The 17,057-nt window shown below is 49.4% G+C and overlaps 1 protein-coding gene across 5 annotated transcripts in view; it reads left to right on the top strand.

Moving 5' to 3' along the window:
- Positions 1 to 4,350: 4,350 nt before the first annotated feature.
- LOC122535884 (probable nuclear hormone receptor HR38) overlaps positions 4,351 to 17,057 on the top strand; it is a 37,674-nt gene continuing 24,967 nt past the window's right edge. Inside the window, exon 1 of one of the 5 annotated variants that reach the window (XM_043667769.1) lies at positions 4,351 to 5,361. In XM_043667769.1, the coding sequence (XP_043523704.1) occupies positions 5,271 to 5,361 (91 nt within the window). In that variant the 5' untranslated portion in view covers positions 4,351 to 5,270. Of the gene's footprint in view, positions 6,584 to 10,963; positions 11,608 to 17,057 lie in introns of those variants that run through there. The other 4 variants (XM_043667770.1, XM_043667768.1, XM_043667767.1 and 1 more) reach the window with 4 other exon arrangements.

Here is a 17,057-nt window from a genome sequence, read left to right as displayed (position 1 = left end):
CCTGAAACACCGTGCAATTTATCGTTGCTTCTCGTTGTTGTAGTCTTCGGGCGAAGTGCAGAAAAGTTCAGGGGTACGTTGGTGTAGGGAAATTTATCGCGAGCCGCGGGGAATGTAAAGGAATAAAATATTGATATTCTTCGAGGATTTATACGTCTTGATACGAAACATCCTAGGCGAGATAGTGTCCTCGCCAAGATATATTCCAGCTACTTTGTTAATTGAGGTCAAACCGTCTCTACCAGTTACGTAACAGCCGTTTCACCCCACCAGTCAAGGGTTAACACGTAACACCGAGCCGTCTTAATTCACTGTAATGCGGCGCAATTACAGAAACCATCGCTCTTAAATCAGTGTCTCGTGCATTAAATTTGAAATTATAATCGGCGTCCTGTAGCCTGGCGCGGGGGTGGCGAACGTTTGTCATTGTCGGCGGATTATCGAATCGGACGGCGGTTGCACGCTTGCGAAAACGTGTTGCGTGTTCGAGTTTCTGAGAGATTTTACTACCGATTCGTCGTCCCGACGAGATCTCTCATCTCGTCGTTCACGAATTTTTCAAAGGATCGCGATAATCTGTCTGTGACATGGTTTTACGCAACTAGAACACCACTCGAACGCCACTCGGATCGAGGGGGAAAAAATGTTGATCGATCTGCGGTTGCTTAGGCCGCGTCGTAACGGGAAGTCTACGGATGAGAGTGAAAAGCGATATCAGGGAGGGATGGGGCGAGAGAGAGGTTCACTGGCATCCGTGCTTTTCCACTGACAGCGCATTATACGGGAGAAAGGTCATCCCACAACCTAATAAAAAATTATGCGCCGTACTGCTCCGTTGCTAACGTTATACGGTACAATGATCTTCAGCAGGCGGTACAAAGCGGTGGCGAGCTAATTAAAGAAAATGAGTAAATAATTTTGAGTTGACCGAGTGATCGTGAAAACAAGCTGTCAGAAAAGAAATAGCATTGCTCTGCCGATTAAAGGTGGTGGAAGAAAAAGGAAAGAGAAAGAACAGAGAAAACAGGAATAACAGGTTGAATTGCTTTAAATAATCCAAAGACGTTGTCTTTTTTCCTTTGGAAATTGTTGGAGGCGAGCAGCGTTAATTATACGCAAAGTTCTGCCACGATGCATATTTATCAACTGTTTGAATAATGCAAGCTTCGTCGGTTTTCCTTGAAGTCCTCAAAAATTATGAATCTGTCATTCGATTCGGCACTGCCTCTATACTCACTTCGTAGTGTGCCGAGGCAAGCAACTTTTTTTTTCCTCGTATCTTTTTATCTCTTCTTTTTCATTTCGAACGCGACATCGAACTTGTCACCCTTCAACACACAGTCTCGCGCGAGCAATCGTCTTGGTAGACACGCCGGCCTTCGCTCGCGACGTCTCACCGAAAGATTCCGGTCGATCGAACGGCCTTACCCTCTCCAGAATATCCTAGATCAGTGCTCGATTTACAATGTTCGACTTGCGAGAAGGCGAGAGACGAACCATCTTCATCTGCCGGCGCACAAACAGTGAGCCATTAACGTCGTTTTTTGTCGATTAATCTCGGCAGTGAGGCAGTTAACTCGTAAACTCGTCAAAGTAATAACCAGGTAGAATTTCGAAACACATTTGGACGACGATAAGATTTTATTCGCTTAACCTTGTACAATCCGCGCTGACTGGTTGATATTCACCTTCTTTCGTCGTTTTATATATACATGCGTGTATATTCTCCTTAATTGATCCACGTAGCAGCAGTTTTCTAAACTTTCCGTCCCATACGTTCGATTTAATTCTTCCTTGGATTAAACGGCCGTGTTGAATTCCTTGGGTGTACCCGGCTTGCCTCACAGGCCGGCATCTCTCGTTGCGGCTGAATTCTCGCCAAAGAGTCGGTCCGGCGAACCGATCGAACGACCTTATCCTTCTCTCTCGCCTCTTCCAGATCAGTGCTCGTTTCACAGGTGGCCGACACGATACCGGTGTGTTTCGTCACGTGTCGAAGTGAGCTCGTCTTACGGGTGATTAACTGGGGCGACGTCGGCTCGTGCTTACGCCTCCGCTCTGCCACGCGTGCACCAGTCACCAGGGCCGCTGCCTGGGGGTAGGGCGGGGAGGGAGTTGCGGGGTAGCTCGAGTGATGCATGAATGAAGGTTGCAGAGGTGGTGGAGAGTGCTGAGAGAGCGAAGGAGAGTAGACCGACGTCGGCATCCCCCCGTCGGCAACCCGTGAATCCATACTTTCGTCTCTCTCCTCTCCGTGTTCGTCTCCGCGCTCGTTCATCCCCCTTCAGCCCCACGGGTTTCGCTTCGGCATCATCCTCGTCTGACCTGCGTCGTTCCCACGCCGGCCTCGCTCTCCGTCTATCCAGTGACCCACGCGCACGCAACGCGCACACAGGAACGCAACGATTACGATCATGGCGTAACCGATGCGAGAGGGTGAATTTATGACGTAGTTTTGAGTCCACCGAGTCCAGAAGATTGTAGTTAATTGACATTATTTCCGGCTGCGTGCTCGTCAAGGAGCACGCCGTCGATTTCCGTGTACGTACGTTTAATCACACTTCTGTGCGTCAATCCTGCGCGGGATCCTCTGGGCCCATTGACGGACAAACGCCGCCTTAGATTGACGGTTGGAAGTGAATAATTGCGAATCCCATCGGCCGTAATTAGAGGCCGTTTACGCTCCGACTGATTTATAGCTTAGTTAGCCCGCGGTGTATTCGAGAATAAAGTCTAAACGAGGAGATCGATCGAGTTCCAGAGACACTTTCGATTGTAAACGAGCCGACCGAGGGATCAGAAGTGTGAATCGTATCTGAGAGGGAAGCACCTTCGGATGGAGTAAGAACAGTCTTCCCGGTTGTATCATAAAAGAATATACGAGAGTATATTCGCCAGACGTTTGCTCCATTTTCACGAGGAATAAGGCATCGTTTACGAGGACGGCGTATATGCAACACGTATATATAAAACGAGCAACTTGAACTGCTTCGTATCGATTTCCTTGTTTACTCGGAATTGCTCCGTTCGATAAAAGGCTCTCGAAATTTTGCGAGTTACGCGTTGTTCAAGCACGAGCGAAAGTTCTAAAGAAAGATTCTGTGAAACTATTTTTCAACTCACGTTCTAATAATAAAAAAAAAAAAAAAAATTAAGTATCAATGAAACTCTGTACGACGAGTGAAAATCCTAATGTATGTCACAATCGTCTCTTCCAGTGACGTCGATAGCGAGGCGAATCCTGAATCGTAAAGAAATCTGTTCCCGCGAACAGTGGACTGTATTTTAATCGGACTCTTGGATTACCGAATAGTAATTCGTGTAAATCGTGTAATTCGTGTACTGATTCTTGGGATCATGAAATAATCCTTGGAGAATAATCTTTCGCAGGCTGTCTGCCTGTTTTATAGGAATTGGCCAGCCGGTGATAGACAATCATTTTAAAGTACGAGTCGAAATCGAAGGAACGACGCTGATTGTACTTGAAAACGTGAAATAAATAGAGTCGCGGATCAGCAATCGGACGAATCGTTGCTCGCGATAAACGTGCGAGATAATAAATTTCTTCGCATCGACGTAAGAACTTCTGAATCGTGCTTTGTCCATCAGCAAAATTACATTTACGTAATTCTAGTTATATGTCGCAATGCACTCGAAAAGCAGACAAACTCGAAGCGCCCGAGCTGCGTTAACAGCGTCGATCGCCGCTTTGTCCCACAAACATCTCGATAATTTAGGAATCCGAACAACGAGGGTTAACAAACGATATTGCCCAAACTCTATTTCCATCCGTCAGTTTCTACGGTCCATTTTAACCCCTGTCTCATCGATAATTCAAAAGCGATCGTCGGTGCCAAGACGCGCGTCGCGCGACAACCAGGTGAACTCGAGATATGAACGGAAGCGGGCCAAGTGAGCGCCAAACGCGGAAAACAGACACCGACAGAAGATGGAAATAAACCCGGTGACCATGAAGGAGGAGCCGCGAGGAAATGACTATCGAGAGCGTAGAACGTGCCGGAAACAAAGCGTTTCTCTTACGAAGAAACGGGCGAAGAGGAGGAGAAGGAGGAAGAAGAAGAAGAAGAAGAAGAAGAAGAAGAAAAAAAGGAAGAAGAAGGAGAAAAAGGAGTAAAAGGGGAGGAAGAAGAGAAAGAAAAGAAAAGAGAGGAAAGGATGATCCGTGTAGCGGTGTTAGGTCGGGTCGGGTTTGATCTGGTCGGGTTTGCGTGGGGTGGAGGGATATCCGGGTGGAGGGAGTTGGGTGATCGGTAGGTGGCGAGCTGACGTCACTGTAGCGGCATCATCAGCCGCGTGGGCCAATAGGGACGCTTACTCGAGCCAGGTCCATCGATCCGCCGGTTGCTGTCGTGTGTGTTGATGACGTCCGAAGGTGACGTCATCGTTAGCGCCGTTCGTCGCTGCCGCCGCTGCTACACACGCTACGGTTTTAATATAGCGGAGGAACGCGCGCGATCCGGACTCAGTTACGCGGCGGCCGGCCACCCGTGCGAGAGCGTATCGCTTTCTTGCAAAACGTGTCCGCGCTGTTTTTCACTCTCTTTTTCTTTCTCTCTCTCTATATATAATATATACATACATATACATATACAAATTTTCTCTGCATTCTTTAGTCTCTCTCTGCTTTATTCTACTCGCTGTCCGGTTTTAAATTTTCGCCGAATTACCGCGGCTTACCTCGATCCGTGATCCGAGCGGATTGTGCGTCAGTTTCGTGTGTTAAACGGATCGTGAATCGTGAGACAGAGCGTGTCAAGTGCGAGAAAACTGGGGATTACATAGGCAGAGCAGCGAAGAAAAGGTGGTGCAGCCAAGGACAAGTTTGTGTTTGAGTTTCGCGTGACTAGAGAGAGGGAGACTGTTCAGCGAGTTTCGGAGCACGCGCGTGGTTCCGCGCGTACACGGGACAACGGTGCGTCCTCGTGATACCGTTCTGACAGCTTCCACGTTGAGCTGTGCTCCTCGCGACACGCGGCACCGAGAATCCTTGGAATCCTCCAGCTTGGATTGTCGTTTTTGAGCGCCGGAACGGTCCGGGACGAATTGCTGTTCCGAGGGAACAGTGTAGAGGAGAGTGACGAGAGCCGATGCCGGAAGGAATCGTCGATACAGATCGATTCAAGCGGTTCGACGATATCATTTCGAAAAACGTCTCGGCGATAACAGTGAGAACGATGTCGGCCGTGTTTGGGACGGAGGAACGATAAATTTCCAACAACAAACGTGGAGAACGCATAACAGGATTCTGCATGCGAGAAGTGTTCGAGCTACTCGGTGGAGTGCTGACCTCCGAAGACGTATTCCGGAAGGATTCGTCTAGCCATACGACGACGCAGACAGGTCGGTGATACACGTGTGTCATCCGCTGTTTTACGTGTGTTGTGGGTGAGTTATGTGTGTGCGGCTTTCGGCTGAATCACGTTACACAGCACGTACCTGTTCTGTTTATTGTCCCGTTTCTCGTTTTCACCCACGCCGATAATGATACAGTCGAGGAATTCCACGCTCCCGTGACTGATACGCCCGGTGTTTACGAGCCGTGAGAATTATCGACTGTGAGTTATCCCCTTTCACTCTCACCCGTCGCTCATCATCGTTTACTCGTTCACCTTACACGCTTCTTGCGGATGCGCTTTCGCTTCGCCAACATCCTCCAACGGCCTAAAATCATCAAAGAGAAAGAGAGACTAATCGCAATCACCACGACGAACTGACGATCAAAAAACGACTTGGAGTATCGACGACGAGTTGCTCGCGTCGAGTGACAACCGGACGGATCTATCGCTTTCGCACGTTTGCCTGCTCATGACGGTGTGATCCTCGCGTTGTCCCGGCGAGATCGCGAGAGGAGGCGCGAGATCAGCTGTTGTCGTACCGAGCCACGTGTAACGAATAACTTTTCGAACTCGCTTTTCCATTTAGCGTTCTGTGATCGCGCACGTGCGCGCTTGCGCGGCCGCGCCGTGTACAGGAGCGAGAATCTGGCCGGTGAAAAAGGAAGGAAAGAGGCCGGGGGAAAAAAAGTGCGAGAGATCGTTGGTCTTAGGATGGTCGCGGTCGTTGAGGCCGTCGATCGTCGTCCGCGCGTTGCCGCCGGGAACGTTTGAAAAAGGGAAGACAAAGAGAAAGAGAGAGAGAGAGAGAGAGAGAGAGAGAGAGAGAGAGAGAGAGGGAGGGTGGGAGTGAGGAGGAGGCGAGAGGGAGAGACACGGGATCGAGGCGGGATCCCCGAAGTACACGACTGGATTTAGTGAATGAAACGAGTAAAAACGAGGCGCCAGAGTGCTGATCGTACGTGCGATGCGTACCGTGGAGGATACAGCCACGGAAGCAGCCGCAGTTGATGCTGCGACCACCCATCAGCGTGCTACCACCGGCAGGCATCTGGTCGTCGATCACAATCACGATCGCGATCACGATCAACGAGATCGATCGACGACGATCCATCTGCCGACTACACCGTACCACCCGGTCACCATTGCAGCGGACACCAACAACAATCATGACCATCATCGGAACTTCGAGCACCACGCGGCTCAACGCCACGATCATTGGAACAAGTGTAAGTCATCTAAACAAAAAAAAAAAAAAAAAAGAATGAAAGGAAAACGAATGAAACCAAAGGCCTTGGGACAGTCCTCTGTAATCGGTAAATTCGTCGTGTACGAAAAATTGTACAATGCTCGCTGATGGTCGGCAGGTTGTGGTTAAAAGGTGGTGGTGGTGGTGATGGTGGTGATGGTGGTGGTGACGGTCGAACGACGACGATCATCGACGAGGGGAATGGATCGACTCGTTCTGCTTTCGCGTTTTCTTGTTTCACGTTTGCGTTTCGAACGAGCCGAACAATCAAATTCGACTCGATTCGTCCGTCTCTCTTCTCGATGAAAAAGGATACAGTTTGGACGAGAGACCTTTAGAGCCTGGCCGATCGAATCGACCAACAATCTAGAGACAATAGCGCGCGCAACGAATTCGCGTGTATGCTCTTTGGAAAACGAAAAAGGTTAATGGGTAATGGCATTAAAGGCGAAGGAACGAGCGAAATGGAGATGAGGTGCGAACGATAGAGCGAAGGGACGAATCTCGCGCCCTCCCCCTCCCCTCGTTTCTTCTCAGCCAATCGATTCGAACTTTGAGAAGGATTTAGCTGTTGCAGCTCGTCGATTGGCCGCCAACCTGCCTTCCGACGATCAGATCGATTCTGCTTTTTCTAGAAGAGCCCATTCGCCAACGTTTCATCCATCATGCTCCTGTATCAATTTTCACTCGAGAATCACTACCATCGTCGTCGTCGTTTCTCTTCTACGAATCGGTTTCGATCACTCTCATTGTTAAATCATTCGTCGCGTCTTTTTGTCATTGTTTCTTCGGCCTTCGTGATAGATCTCACGCTCGAGGGCGGTAGAAACGTTCGATCGGACGTAGCCGGTGCATTCGATAGGACACTTTACCTTAGGTGTAATCAGCACGTTAAGGTAAATATAGTCTGGCAGTCGGCCGAGTGCAAGGCAGGCGTTTCTTTTCCGCGTACATACTTGGCCCGCACGAGACCTGCCCGCGCAGGAAAGAAGAGAGTACGCGAACGAACAAATATAACCGGCGCGTAGAGAGAGCGAGCGCAGGTGCGGCCGCTGATTTGGCTGCGCGAATTGCGAAAACCGTTTGTCAGATTCGCCTGAGAGTAACGACCGTGACAATGGTAAATCAACGCTTATGACTTCCGCGCGTTAAACGTTCCTGCACGCGTTGTCGCGCGCCACTGTTAAACGTCGCCATCGCCGATATCGATAGTCGATCGGCTGTCAGCCTGACCGTTACGTGGGCATGTAATTGCGATATATATGCGGGCTTTGCGGGGGCAGAGGGACAAAATAAAAATCGAGCACGCTGCACGATCGAAGGGAGCAAGAGTTGATAAACATATCGAGATGGAGAAATCTAATCAGTCCAAGTGACAGTCTCTCTGGTTCTCCCCTCTCTCGATCGTGAGGGAAACTAACTCTCTCGGTTCGCGAATGGGTACGCCCGTGGAAAATCGTTGGTCGGCCAAGTGACACGTGTCGCGAGAATGTATTGTATCGTGTATTACGTTAATAGGCCTTCGAAATAATACACGCCGTTGGCGGCGCAAGTAGTTGAGCGCAATCGGTCTCGGGCATTAGTGAGACGTGCAGACGTTGGCCGTCTGAGCTGGCACGTCTCTAACTACTTGATTCTTTTTAAACGGCCGGCAAACGCGCAGCATTGCCGCGCCGCCGCGCCACCGTCAAGTCCTCTTCTCTCCACGATGCTGTCGCGCGACGATAATCGACGATAAAATTTTCGCCCGTTTATGACCCGTTTATAGGCGAAACGTAATTTATTTTACTACGAATAACTATTGTATCGGCTTAATACGTAATACGCTGGTACACGTCGAGTAAAAGCTAATGTCTCATTGATGGATCATTGATAGAAGCGTAGGATCCTGTAGGATCGAATCTCAACGATATTATCGACGTCGCGATTCCTGTGAATAGTTTTCCATCGCCTTCGATCGATAAAAAAGAAAAAACTCGCGTAGCGATTTAACGACCAAGTTAGGTGTACGAAACAGTCGAGCCGAGCAACTCGATGAACCGAAATCGTTGAACGTCGAAGTGAAAATAATCGGGGAACCGTTCGTAGAATCGTAAAATTGGATAGTATTTTGACGGCGAGTGCCCGTGGAACGAACAACAGCGCTTCCTAGAGGCCAATTGCATTGTTTTACTGGGCAAACTAAATATACGTGCGAGGCAGGCGATCCGCGGCTGCTTGGCTGGGACACAAAGGCGACCAAAGAGACGACCAACACACCGTGGCATCACGTGCCGTTACACTTTTCACGTTTTCGGCGTGCTAGAACGATGAACGATCGACGATTCATCCGTTTGCACGACGCCGTGTCTAACTGGATCTACATTCCCGCGTCTCCGGAATGTAGGTTCGCGTCGCGTTTCGACATCATCTTCGACGCCGTGAATCATCCTCACGTTAAAATGTGCGTTCGCAAGACGTTCGCAACGTTTGGATACTACGATCGATAGTGCGATCGATGATCGATCGATTCGTTCCATTCAGAAATACTCGCCTGTAATTCTGTTTGGCGTCCCGCTTTTTTCTTTTCCACGCACGTAATCGCAAATTGGTCCGAGGTAGAAATACCGGTAGAGGTATAGAGTCGGAGCATCGACATCGAGGCGTCGCGACGCGACGAAAGAAGTCAGGCGATGACAGGTTGTCGCTGAAAACAACAGCCGACGTTGCAGTGTTGGATCATTCATGGGGCTGCGGTTACGCGTAGGAGGGAATAGACGGTTGTTTCCTGCGCGAGACATGCGATCCAGGAAACGACCTCAGGTGCTCATGGACGGAAAGGATACGAGGGGCCAATTCATACCGCTGCTTCTTCAATTATGTAATGAAATTGTCCCTCGTTCGTACCGCGAAAAACTTTCATCGAGCATGTGCGCGTTACGAACGGCGGTCTGAAGCGGGTTCCGTGGGAAGGAAAAGAAGCTGTGCAGCATCGGCCGATAATTATAATTGATCGAAACCGGTATTCGTCGATAAATGTGAATCGGCCAGCAGCTCGCGATAATTCATCGTTGCGTAACGCGTAATTGCGCGATCATTGCGTTGGAAGAAAACAGTAAATACGCGAAGAAACTCGCGATCTTGGACGGAATAGCGTTTAAGATCGAACAACGTTTGGAAAATAATCGCGTACGTGGACGAGTTCCCTTTTGCACGCTCGTTCCACTCCGCGTCGCAGAGTCGGGAGAGCTCGATCGGCCGCCGGATACAGAACGCATTCGCTAAGAGAAAGAGAGATTACTCGGGCCGAGCGTAATGAGATTGCGACTCGCATAATGACTCTAGGATCGGTAAGTGACGTTGATGCATATGAACGCGCGTGCCAGCAGTGAAAGGGTCAGTAGTCAGACAGTGGCGCTATAAATACCGGGAGGACTTGATTCGTTGTGTTTTAGCACGGTTGATTAACGACGGATCGATAGCAATCGTACGTTGCTACTTCGATTCGAGGAAGTGGCAAAGAAAGAAACACGGCGTGTTTTTGCCGTGAGAAAGAAAAAAAGGGAGAAAGAAAAAGGAAAGCGAGGAAAAGGGGGGAAAAGGTGGATAATCCAGGTGTATGCGACGCATGTAACGTTGGTCTGACGAGGCTGGGCCGCATGCCCGACAGGTTTATGGTAATTCGGGCGAACCGAGTAAAAATGTGTAACGCGACCGGCTGACGCGCGGCCTTGTTTCACCTGAAATAGATTTCACCGCGCGGAAACGTATTCCGCGCGAGTTTTGACGCCGTTCCGAGCGGCAGGCTATAATTTCTCTCTCGCGTTACGCGCGTTTATTCGGCAATCGATCGGCCAAACGTCGAAAACAGTTCTCCGATTTCGTGAAAGTCCGCCTTCGTGAACGCCTACGGTGTTCTTTCGTCTTCTAATTTCAATTAAATTAATGTGTCGTCACGTTCGTCGAATTTATATCGCTTCTCTCATTTACGCGTCACGCTCGATCGAAAGACGTAATGAAAATCTTGCTAGAAGCTTTTCGATCGATCGGCGTTTTCGCTAGATAAGGACCACGTACGTGTAAATCCACGCGCTGTAATAATAACAATAATAATACATTCCCGGCGATCTTCCGCGTTTCTCGGTAAAGAGCCGACGTCAAGCGTCGCGTGCATCGGTTCTGCATCTACGTAAAACGCATATATTGAAATCCCACCTACGGCAATGGTGATTCGCGCATCGATTACGTCACGCGGACGCAATCGGCTCGCAGAGATTTGTATAGTCGGGTGTCTTTTTTAATCGATCAGAGAGCCTCGAGAAGCCAGCCAGCTAGCCAGCCAGCCAGCCAGCCAGTCAGTCGTCCCTTCTGTGAAAGAATAACGATGTGGAATAGCTGCGCGAGTATTCCCTCGCGGTGGTTACTTTCATTCAAACTTGACGCACGACGCCGCGTTCGCGCGCAAACTCCGTGGCGTCGCGACGCCGCTAGCCTCTCTCTGCCGTTAACTCTGACGTCACTACGCCGCCCCCGTCCGTCATCGACCGACCGACAGCACGACGACGTCACACGTACCTCCAAGGACGACGCTATTTCGGGCGTTATGCATTGCCATCCTCGTCGGCGTCTTCGCCACCACCTTCGACGTCGTCGTTGGCGACCGGTGGTGGTGCCGTCAATATCAGTACACCGCCGCGTACTTCTCGCTCCTAGTCACGAGATTCCGCGTCGAGTTTTTCGCGTCACTGCGCTTTCACGGCACGATCACGCGACGCGTTTCGCTTCGACGCTGATCGCGGGGATCACGCGTCGCTTCTTCCTCTCTCGCGTCGATCCCACGCAGTGAGCATCACCGTTGTCGGTTCCTCGCCAACTTTCCAGTGTTTACCAAAGTTTACCAACTGTGTGTGTTTGTGCCTGTCATGAAGTCTCTAGAGTTTCTACGCGTGTCACGGGATTCGCATCGTGTCGATCCACTGTTCGTCGCTCTCCCGTCGCAACGGTGTCCCGCTCGTTGGAAATGAGGTAACCTTCAATCGATTCAGTCGACAGACAATCTATTTCGAACCGTTTCTCCCGTTTTTTTCCCTTCGATCGTACAACGATCGGAGACCCGTGTTCGAGAATACAGAGTCCCCGATGATCGTTGATATGATGATGAATGGGAGATTCTCTGAATCATCAACGGTTACCACGATCGTCGCGTAACGTAGCGCTCGTCAGCCAATTGACGATCGAATCTAGATCGCTCGTACGAGGCAGAAACGTTTTGCCTCGCGACCTTGAAACGCGCCCGTCACGTGGTGTCCGTCATTTTCACGGAGGTGTCAGGGTCGCGTGATCGCGCAATCGTTTCCGGGAAAAAGCGCAACGAGGACCGCGAAATAGAAGTGAAAACCTAGCGGGCGTCGGGGGGAGGAAGGACGGTCGTGGCGCGTGCTCTAGTCACCAGGAGGGACTACCGTGCCCGTTTGCTCGCGTAATAGTCGGCGTGGCAGTGGCTAAATTTATAATGCGCGCGATCGCAACGATGTTCAGGATTAGCGCGACTCGGCTGGGTTCCGCGTGACGTCGGACCACGGAAAAACGAGCGGCGAGGGACGAGGTGGGCGTCGATTCGTTCGGCCAAAATACGAGCCGTGACGACGCATCGCGAGCGTGCTTTGACGCGAGCTTTTCGCATTGTTGCGTTAACGTAAATACCACGGTGTACGGTGCCAGTCTTTGGTGAATGACCGAGCCGGTGAAAAAAAAAAAAAAAAAGAAAGAAAGAAATCACTCAACCGATATTGTACGGCGAGATTGTCGTATGGAAATAGGATCGAGAGGATAAGATCGAAGGACGATTAAAACGCGGCGCAAGGGGATATTTCGGGGATGTTGCTAAGTGGGCATCAAGCACTTTCTACGAGTTGCTCGCGTGATAATTGGAAATTAGGAATGTCGTCGACGATCGAGTATTATCGAACATTTGGATGTATTAATTAGTGGGTGTAGAAGCTTTCGCTAATTAGGGTATTGTTGGCTGTGAAAGTAGTGGGCGATGAGCTAGTATGAGCTAGTACGGGATCTTTAAAAGTAGACCGAAAGATCGAAGGATTTCGACTGATCGAAGGCGCGGATGTCATTTCTTTCTTTACTTTCTCGTCGTAAATATAACGGCACTTTTATCCGTCTCGAAGTAAGCGAGCGTGTGATGTCATCAGGTAGATATGCACAAGCTGTCAAGGGAAAAGGAGGATAGGTTGTTACTTCGCGGAGAGACCGGTCGTTGTCTGTCTCTCTATTAAAATTTTTGCAGCAGGTAACAGGAACAGAATTCCGATTCCCCGTAACTGTCTCGCAGGAGACCTGAAAATGAGAGTATCGGAACGTGTGTTAGTTAGTTGGTGCCACTGACGAGGCGGTCTGTATTGATTTAACGCAGTAATCTGGTTGGCCTAACGAACGTGCAAATCAAATACTTTGCCGTGGATGAACCGAGGTTTGCAGATTTTAGGCTGGCAGATTTTAGGCCATTAAACTTTGACGTTTGAATAGTCAGTGAGATATATTCTTGGCTCGGCCAGAGACAGAAATATTCCCCTTGACGGCGCTGGCAATCCTCAATCTTTAATCTCTCGATTTGTTGACCGACAACGCGACCTATTTGTTTGTTTGGCTCTACATTCGGTCATTTAATTTTAAGTTTAATTTTATGCATTCGAACCACGTGAAACTTCTTTTTTTAATTCGCTGGAGGTAACAAGGTAAATTTAGTCCACTTTCCGCGATGTACATACAGGCATCATTTATTATGATACGAATCGTTTATATTTTACGCCTGTGACCTCGCCGAAAAATGGTCTGGATAGTTACGTGAAACGTTGTCGATTAGCTGCTGTCGATACCGCTAATAAATTCTTACGTTTTTCCGTCGTATCCTTCGTCACTGGTTTATAATCATCCCTTAGTTGCCTAGAATGCTATTACGTCGTCGTTGCCTCGTTACCATCACCAGTGACGCATAATGGTCGTCTTTCGAACTTTATTCAAGCACGTGAGGTATACCGAGCATCGAAACGTACGATCTCGAGAAGTCGACCGAGCGGTGCGTGAATTCCGCGGAAGAAGTCAAGGACAGAGTGGAAGCAACGTTGTAGTTAGCTATTGATCTTAGGCGGGTTTCCTTCCACGATCAAAACCAAGTCCCTGTTTCTCGCGTAACTCGAAGGAATTTCTTCAAGCTGCAGAAAACTGTTGAAACCATCTTCCTGATAATTTCAGATTTCAATTCGTGGAAACGCGAGTTTTCGTTTCCCAGTTGGATCGCGATATTTGTCGCCGAGAATTAATCAAAAAGTAGCCGAAATATCGTCCGGTTATGCCAAGAGATTGTACAAAGGGCGATATTAAATCCAAGGGAGATACTGACTTCTGTGACGACACTGCGAAGTGTCGTGGAAAAAGAAATAAAAATAGCGGATGAAGCGTGGCAACCGGGGCACCGGGTTTTCCGCTCCTGAACGAGACGAAGGGGAGAGCGTCGATCGATGAACGGAACTGCGGTACAACAATGACGTCATCAACGACGTCGCAGTATGACGTCACTGGTCGAGAGGGTGGCAGAGGGTGGCGGGAGGATGGGTTGGAAAGGGTGGCAAGCAGCTGTGCAAGGGGGAGGGCCGTGGTAGTGGGGGATGAAGTTTCTCGTATGATTGTGTGTTGACGACCTACACTGAGATTGCTCGCGTAGTGGTAGTTGGTGTACGTGTGCAGCCGAGTCTGTTTAACGGGGGCGAGCAAGGCCGCCGGTTAAAGAGGATAGACCGCTGCGATATTGAACGTCGAATTTTAACAGGTGGAAACGGATACGCTGGTTTCTTCTCTCGGCGACCTAGCTTTCTCCGCTTTTCCGATCCTCGCCGAAATTCAATTTCGGATCGTCTTCGTTGCGGGTTGCGATCTTGCAATCGACACGGTAGAAAAATCGACGAACAGGACGAAATTAGAGAGTCGGCGAATCGAAGGACAGCTGAGCGCGATAGAAAGAGCGAAAGCTCGTGGAATTTTTTAGTGAAACGCAGAGAGCGTTTTCATTTTCGTTTTCGTTTTCGAGCGCGGCGCGGTTCCCAGGCGCCGTGAATAAAAAATTTTTTATCACGAATTGGAAGTTGGATCGTAGAAAAGGCCTCGGTGTTCGATTGTTTCACAATAATCGCGCGCGAACTCGGCCAGCCGGTGTCGATGCAGTTTATCAGATGTGTTGTCGTTCTGTTTTCCAGCTCGTGATTCGAGCGTCGAGCGTGTGTGTCTGCCCGCGCTTGATTTGCCCGAACGACTTTGATCAGATAAATTTCGTGGAATCGCGCTACGTGTCCTAATTTAACGGAGCACACGCGTTTTCTGCTTTTCGCGTTTCGCGGACACACTGCCGCCGGTCGTATCTTTCTCGCGAATCGGTGCTCCTCGGCTTTCCGTAGAACTTGCTCAACAACGACGATAAATTGGTGTGAAGCCGCGAAAGCAGGAGGACAAGAGAACGCATCGACAAAAAAAAAAAAAAAAAAGGATGGGACAATGAATTTAACCGGAGATTATTGTGAATGCCGTGAATCAACGCGCACCGTTATTTGCCAAGGTGATCGTAATCACTTTTTTCAAGTAGCCAGTCGATCGAACGCTTATGCACGATGCGCGTCTATAATTTCTCGAACAAACAAAGTGAAAACAGCTGCTATCCATTTTCTATCGATCTCTACATTTCTGTCTCTCTGTGAATTCTCTTTGCTCTAATTATCCAATCAGAAAATCTACGGGATTGTTCAGAGTGGAAGAGAACACGGCCCCATACGCCATGGTAATACGCCGAACGTAACGCGTAATTTCCAAGCGTTAACATTAACGAGACGAATACCGCTGCAGGTAGATAGATAGATAGGATAGAATAGGACTGGCTGGTAGCTACAATGTGGTTGCAGCAGGTTGCGGCCGATGCACGTCTTCGTCTGACGCGATGAAAATCCGCTTGGCCGAGCAAGGGAGAGGCACGAATTGGCTTTACGAGCTCGCCGGCCTTGAGGCCTCGAGGCCCAACGGGGTCTCGATCCGTCCTGAGTCGGTCACAGTCGTTCGGTATGCGGACCTCGATCTAAGCGACTAAATCACTCGTTTGCTTGTTGCACGCTACGCCACTCGTGTACGAACGATTCTCCTCTTACCGGTGTCCTCTTGGCGGCATCCTCGCGGCATCTTCGCCGCTCGCGCGCTCGTTAGCTTTCCAGCCTTCAGGATTCCTGGATCGGTTCGCGTATGATCCCTGTTAGCTTGTCGGCGTCGCTTCTGCACAACGACATGTAAATTGGCCTGCGGATGCTCGGTTGCATGTCGAGAGAACTTGAGCCGCGGCAGATGAGAATTTTCTGGCGAAACTGTAAGAAGATTGTTCGAACGACGAGTTGAACGACGGTCGGTATGAGATCTATCGGGTATAATTCGATGTAAATTTACGAGTACGAGTCGCACAACGAGATTCGAAGAACGGTTTTCCTTGAATTATATCGAATTAACATCACCGACGTTAATTACGTCGAGTTAATGAATTTAATGAATTTATGCTCGTTCCTGTTGCATATTCATCGTTAATGCGAACTACCGGTTGAGTACAGTCGCGAGCGAACGAACGTAAGAGCGGTTCTACGACGCGCAATCTGTGTCGACACGCTGCACGAAAAGATGAATGACGAGCGGGCCGTGAGGATTGTGAAAGGATACGAGCTAATATTTGAATGAAGGCTAATTTCAATTTGACAGTCGTTGACTCATTTATGAGCTGCAGGGATCGTGCGGTGTTCTATTTAAAAGAAAGACGTAGCTGACCTTTGCCTCGCCTCCACCTACAATCCAACTATTTCCATCGTATCGGCACTATATCTACACGAATCGTCCGATTTAACAAACGTGTTGCGACTTATTCAACGTATTGCAAATGAATTATTATCAATGCCGTTGCGGTGTATATCTGCAATAAGCGTACGAAACTTTCACTCTCGTACTCGAGTGATTGAACGCGATTGATTTCTCTGAATTTATAACGCTATCTTATAGCGAGGCACGATCGACCGGGCGAAGCGTATTCACTTCGTGCGCAGATCGGCAGACGGTCGATTTACGCGTGACGGTTGTTTGCATAGATGGTTCAGGATCGCGATTCTTCGCCAATAACGCACTGACACGAGCGTTAGCCTGCAATCGCCGACCGACAGATTATCGCCGCGCGGTTTTCATCGATGATTTATGCACGCCGTTTCGATCGGATCGGACGTTCGTGTTTACATCCAATTACGCTCTAGTGGATGCACCCGCCTGCAGCCAGGTATTATCGAGCATTGCGCAGCTGTCGAAGCGAGGGTAAAGCGATTAACACTTGCCACGAACTTCGTGGCAGCAGTTTCGGTCATCAGCAGCCATCCAGGTGTAATTAGATGCGCGCAACA

The sequence above is a fragment of the Frieseomelitta varia genome, unplaced genomic scaffold (genome assembly GCF_011392965.1).
Source record: "Frieseomelitta varia isolate USP_RPSP 00005682 unplaced genomic scaffold, Fvar_1.2 scaffold_786, whole genome shotgun sequence".
Classification (NCBI taxonomy): domain Eukaryota; kingdom Metazoa; phylum Arthropoda; class Insecta; order Hymenoptera; family Apidae; genus Frieseomelitta; species Frieseomelitta varia.
This window is presented reverse-complemented; position numbering and strand designations above follow the sequence as displayed.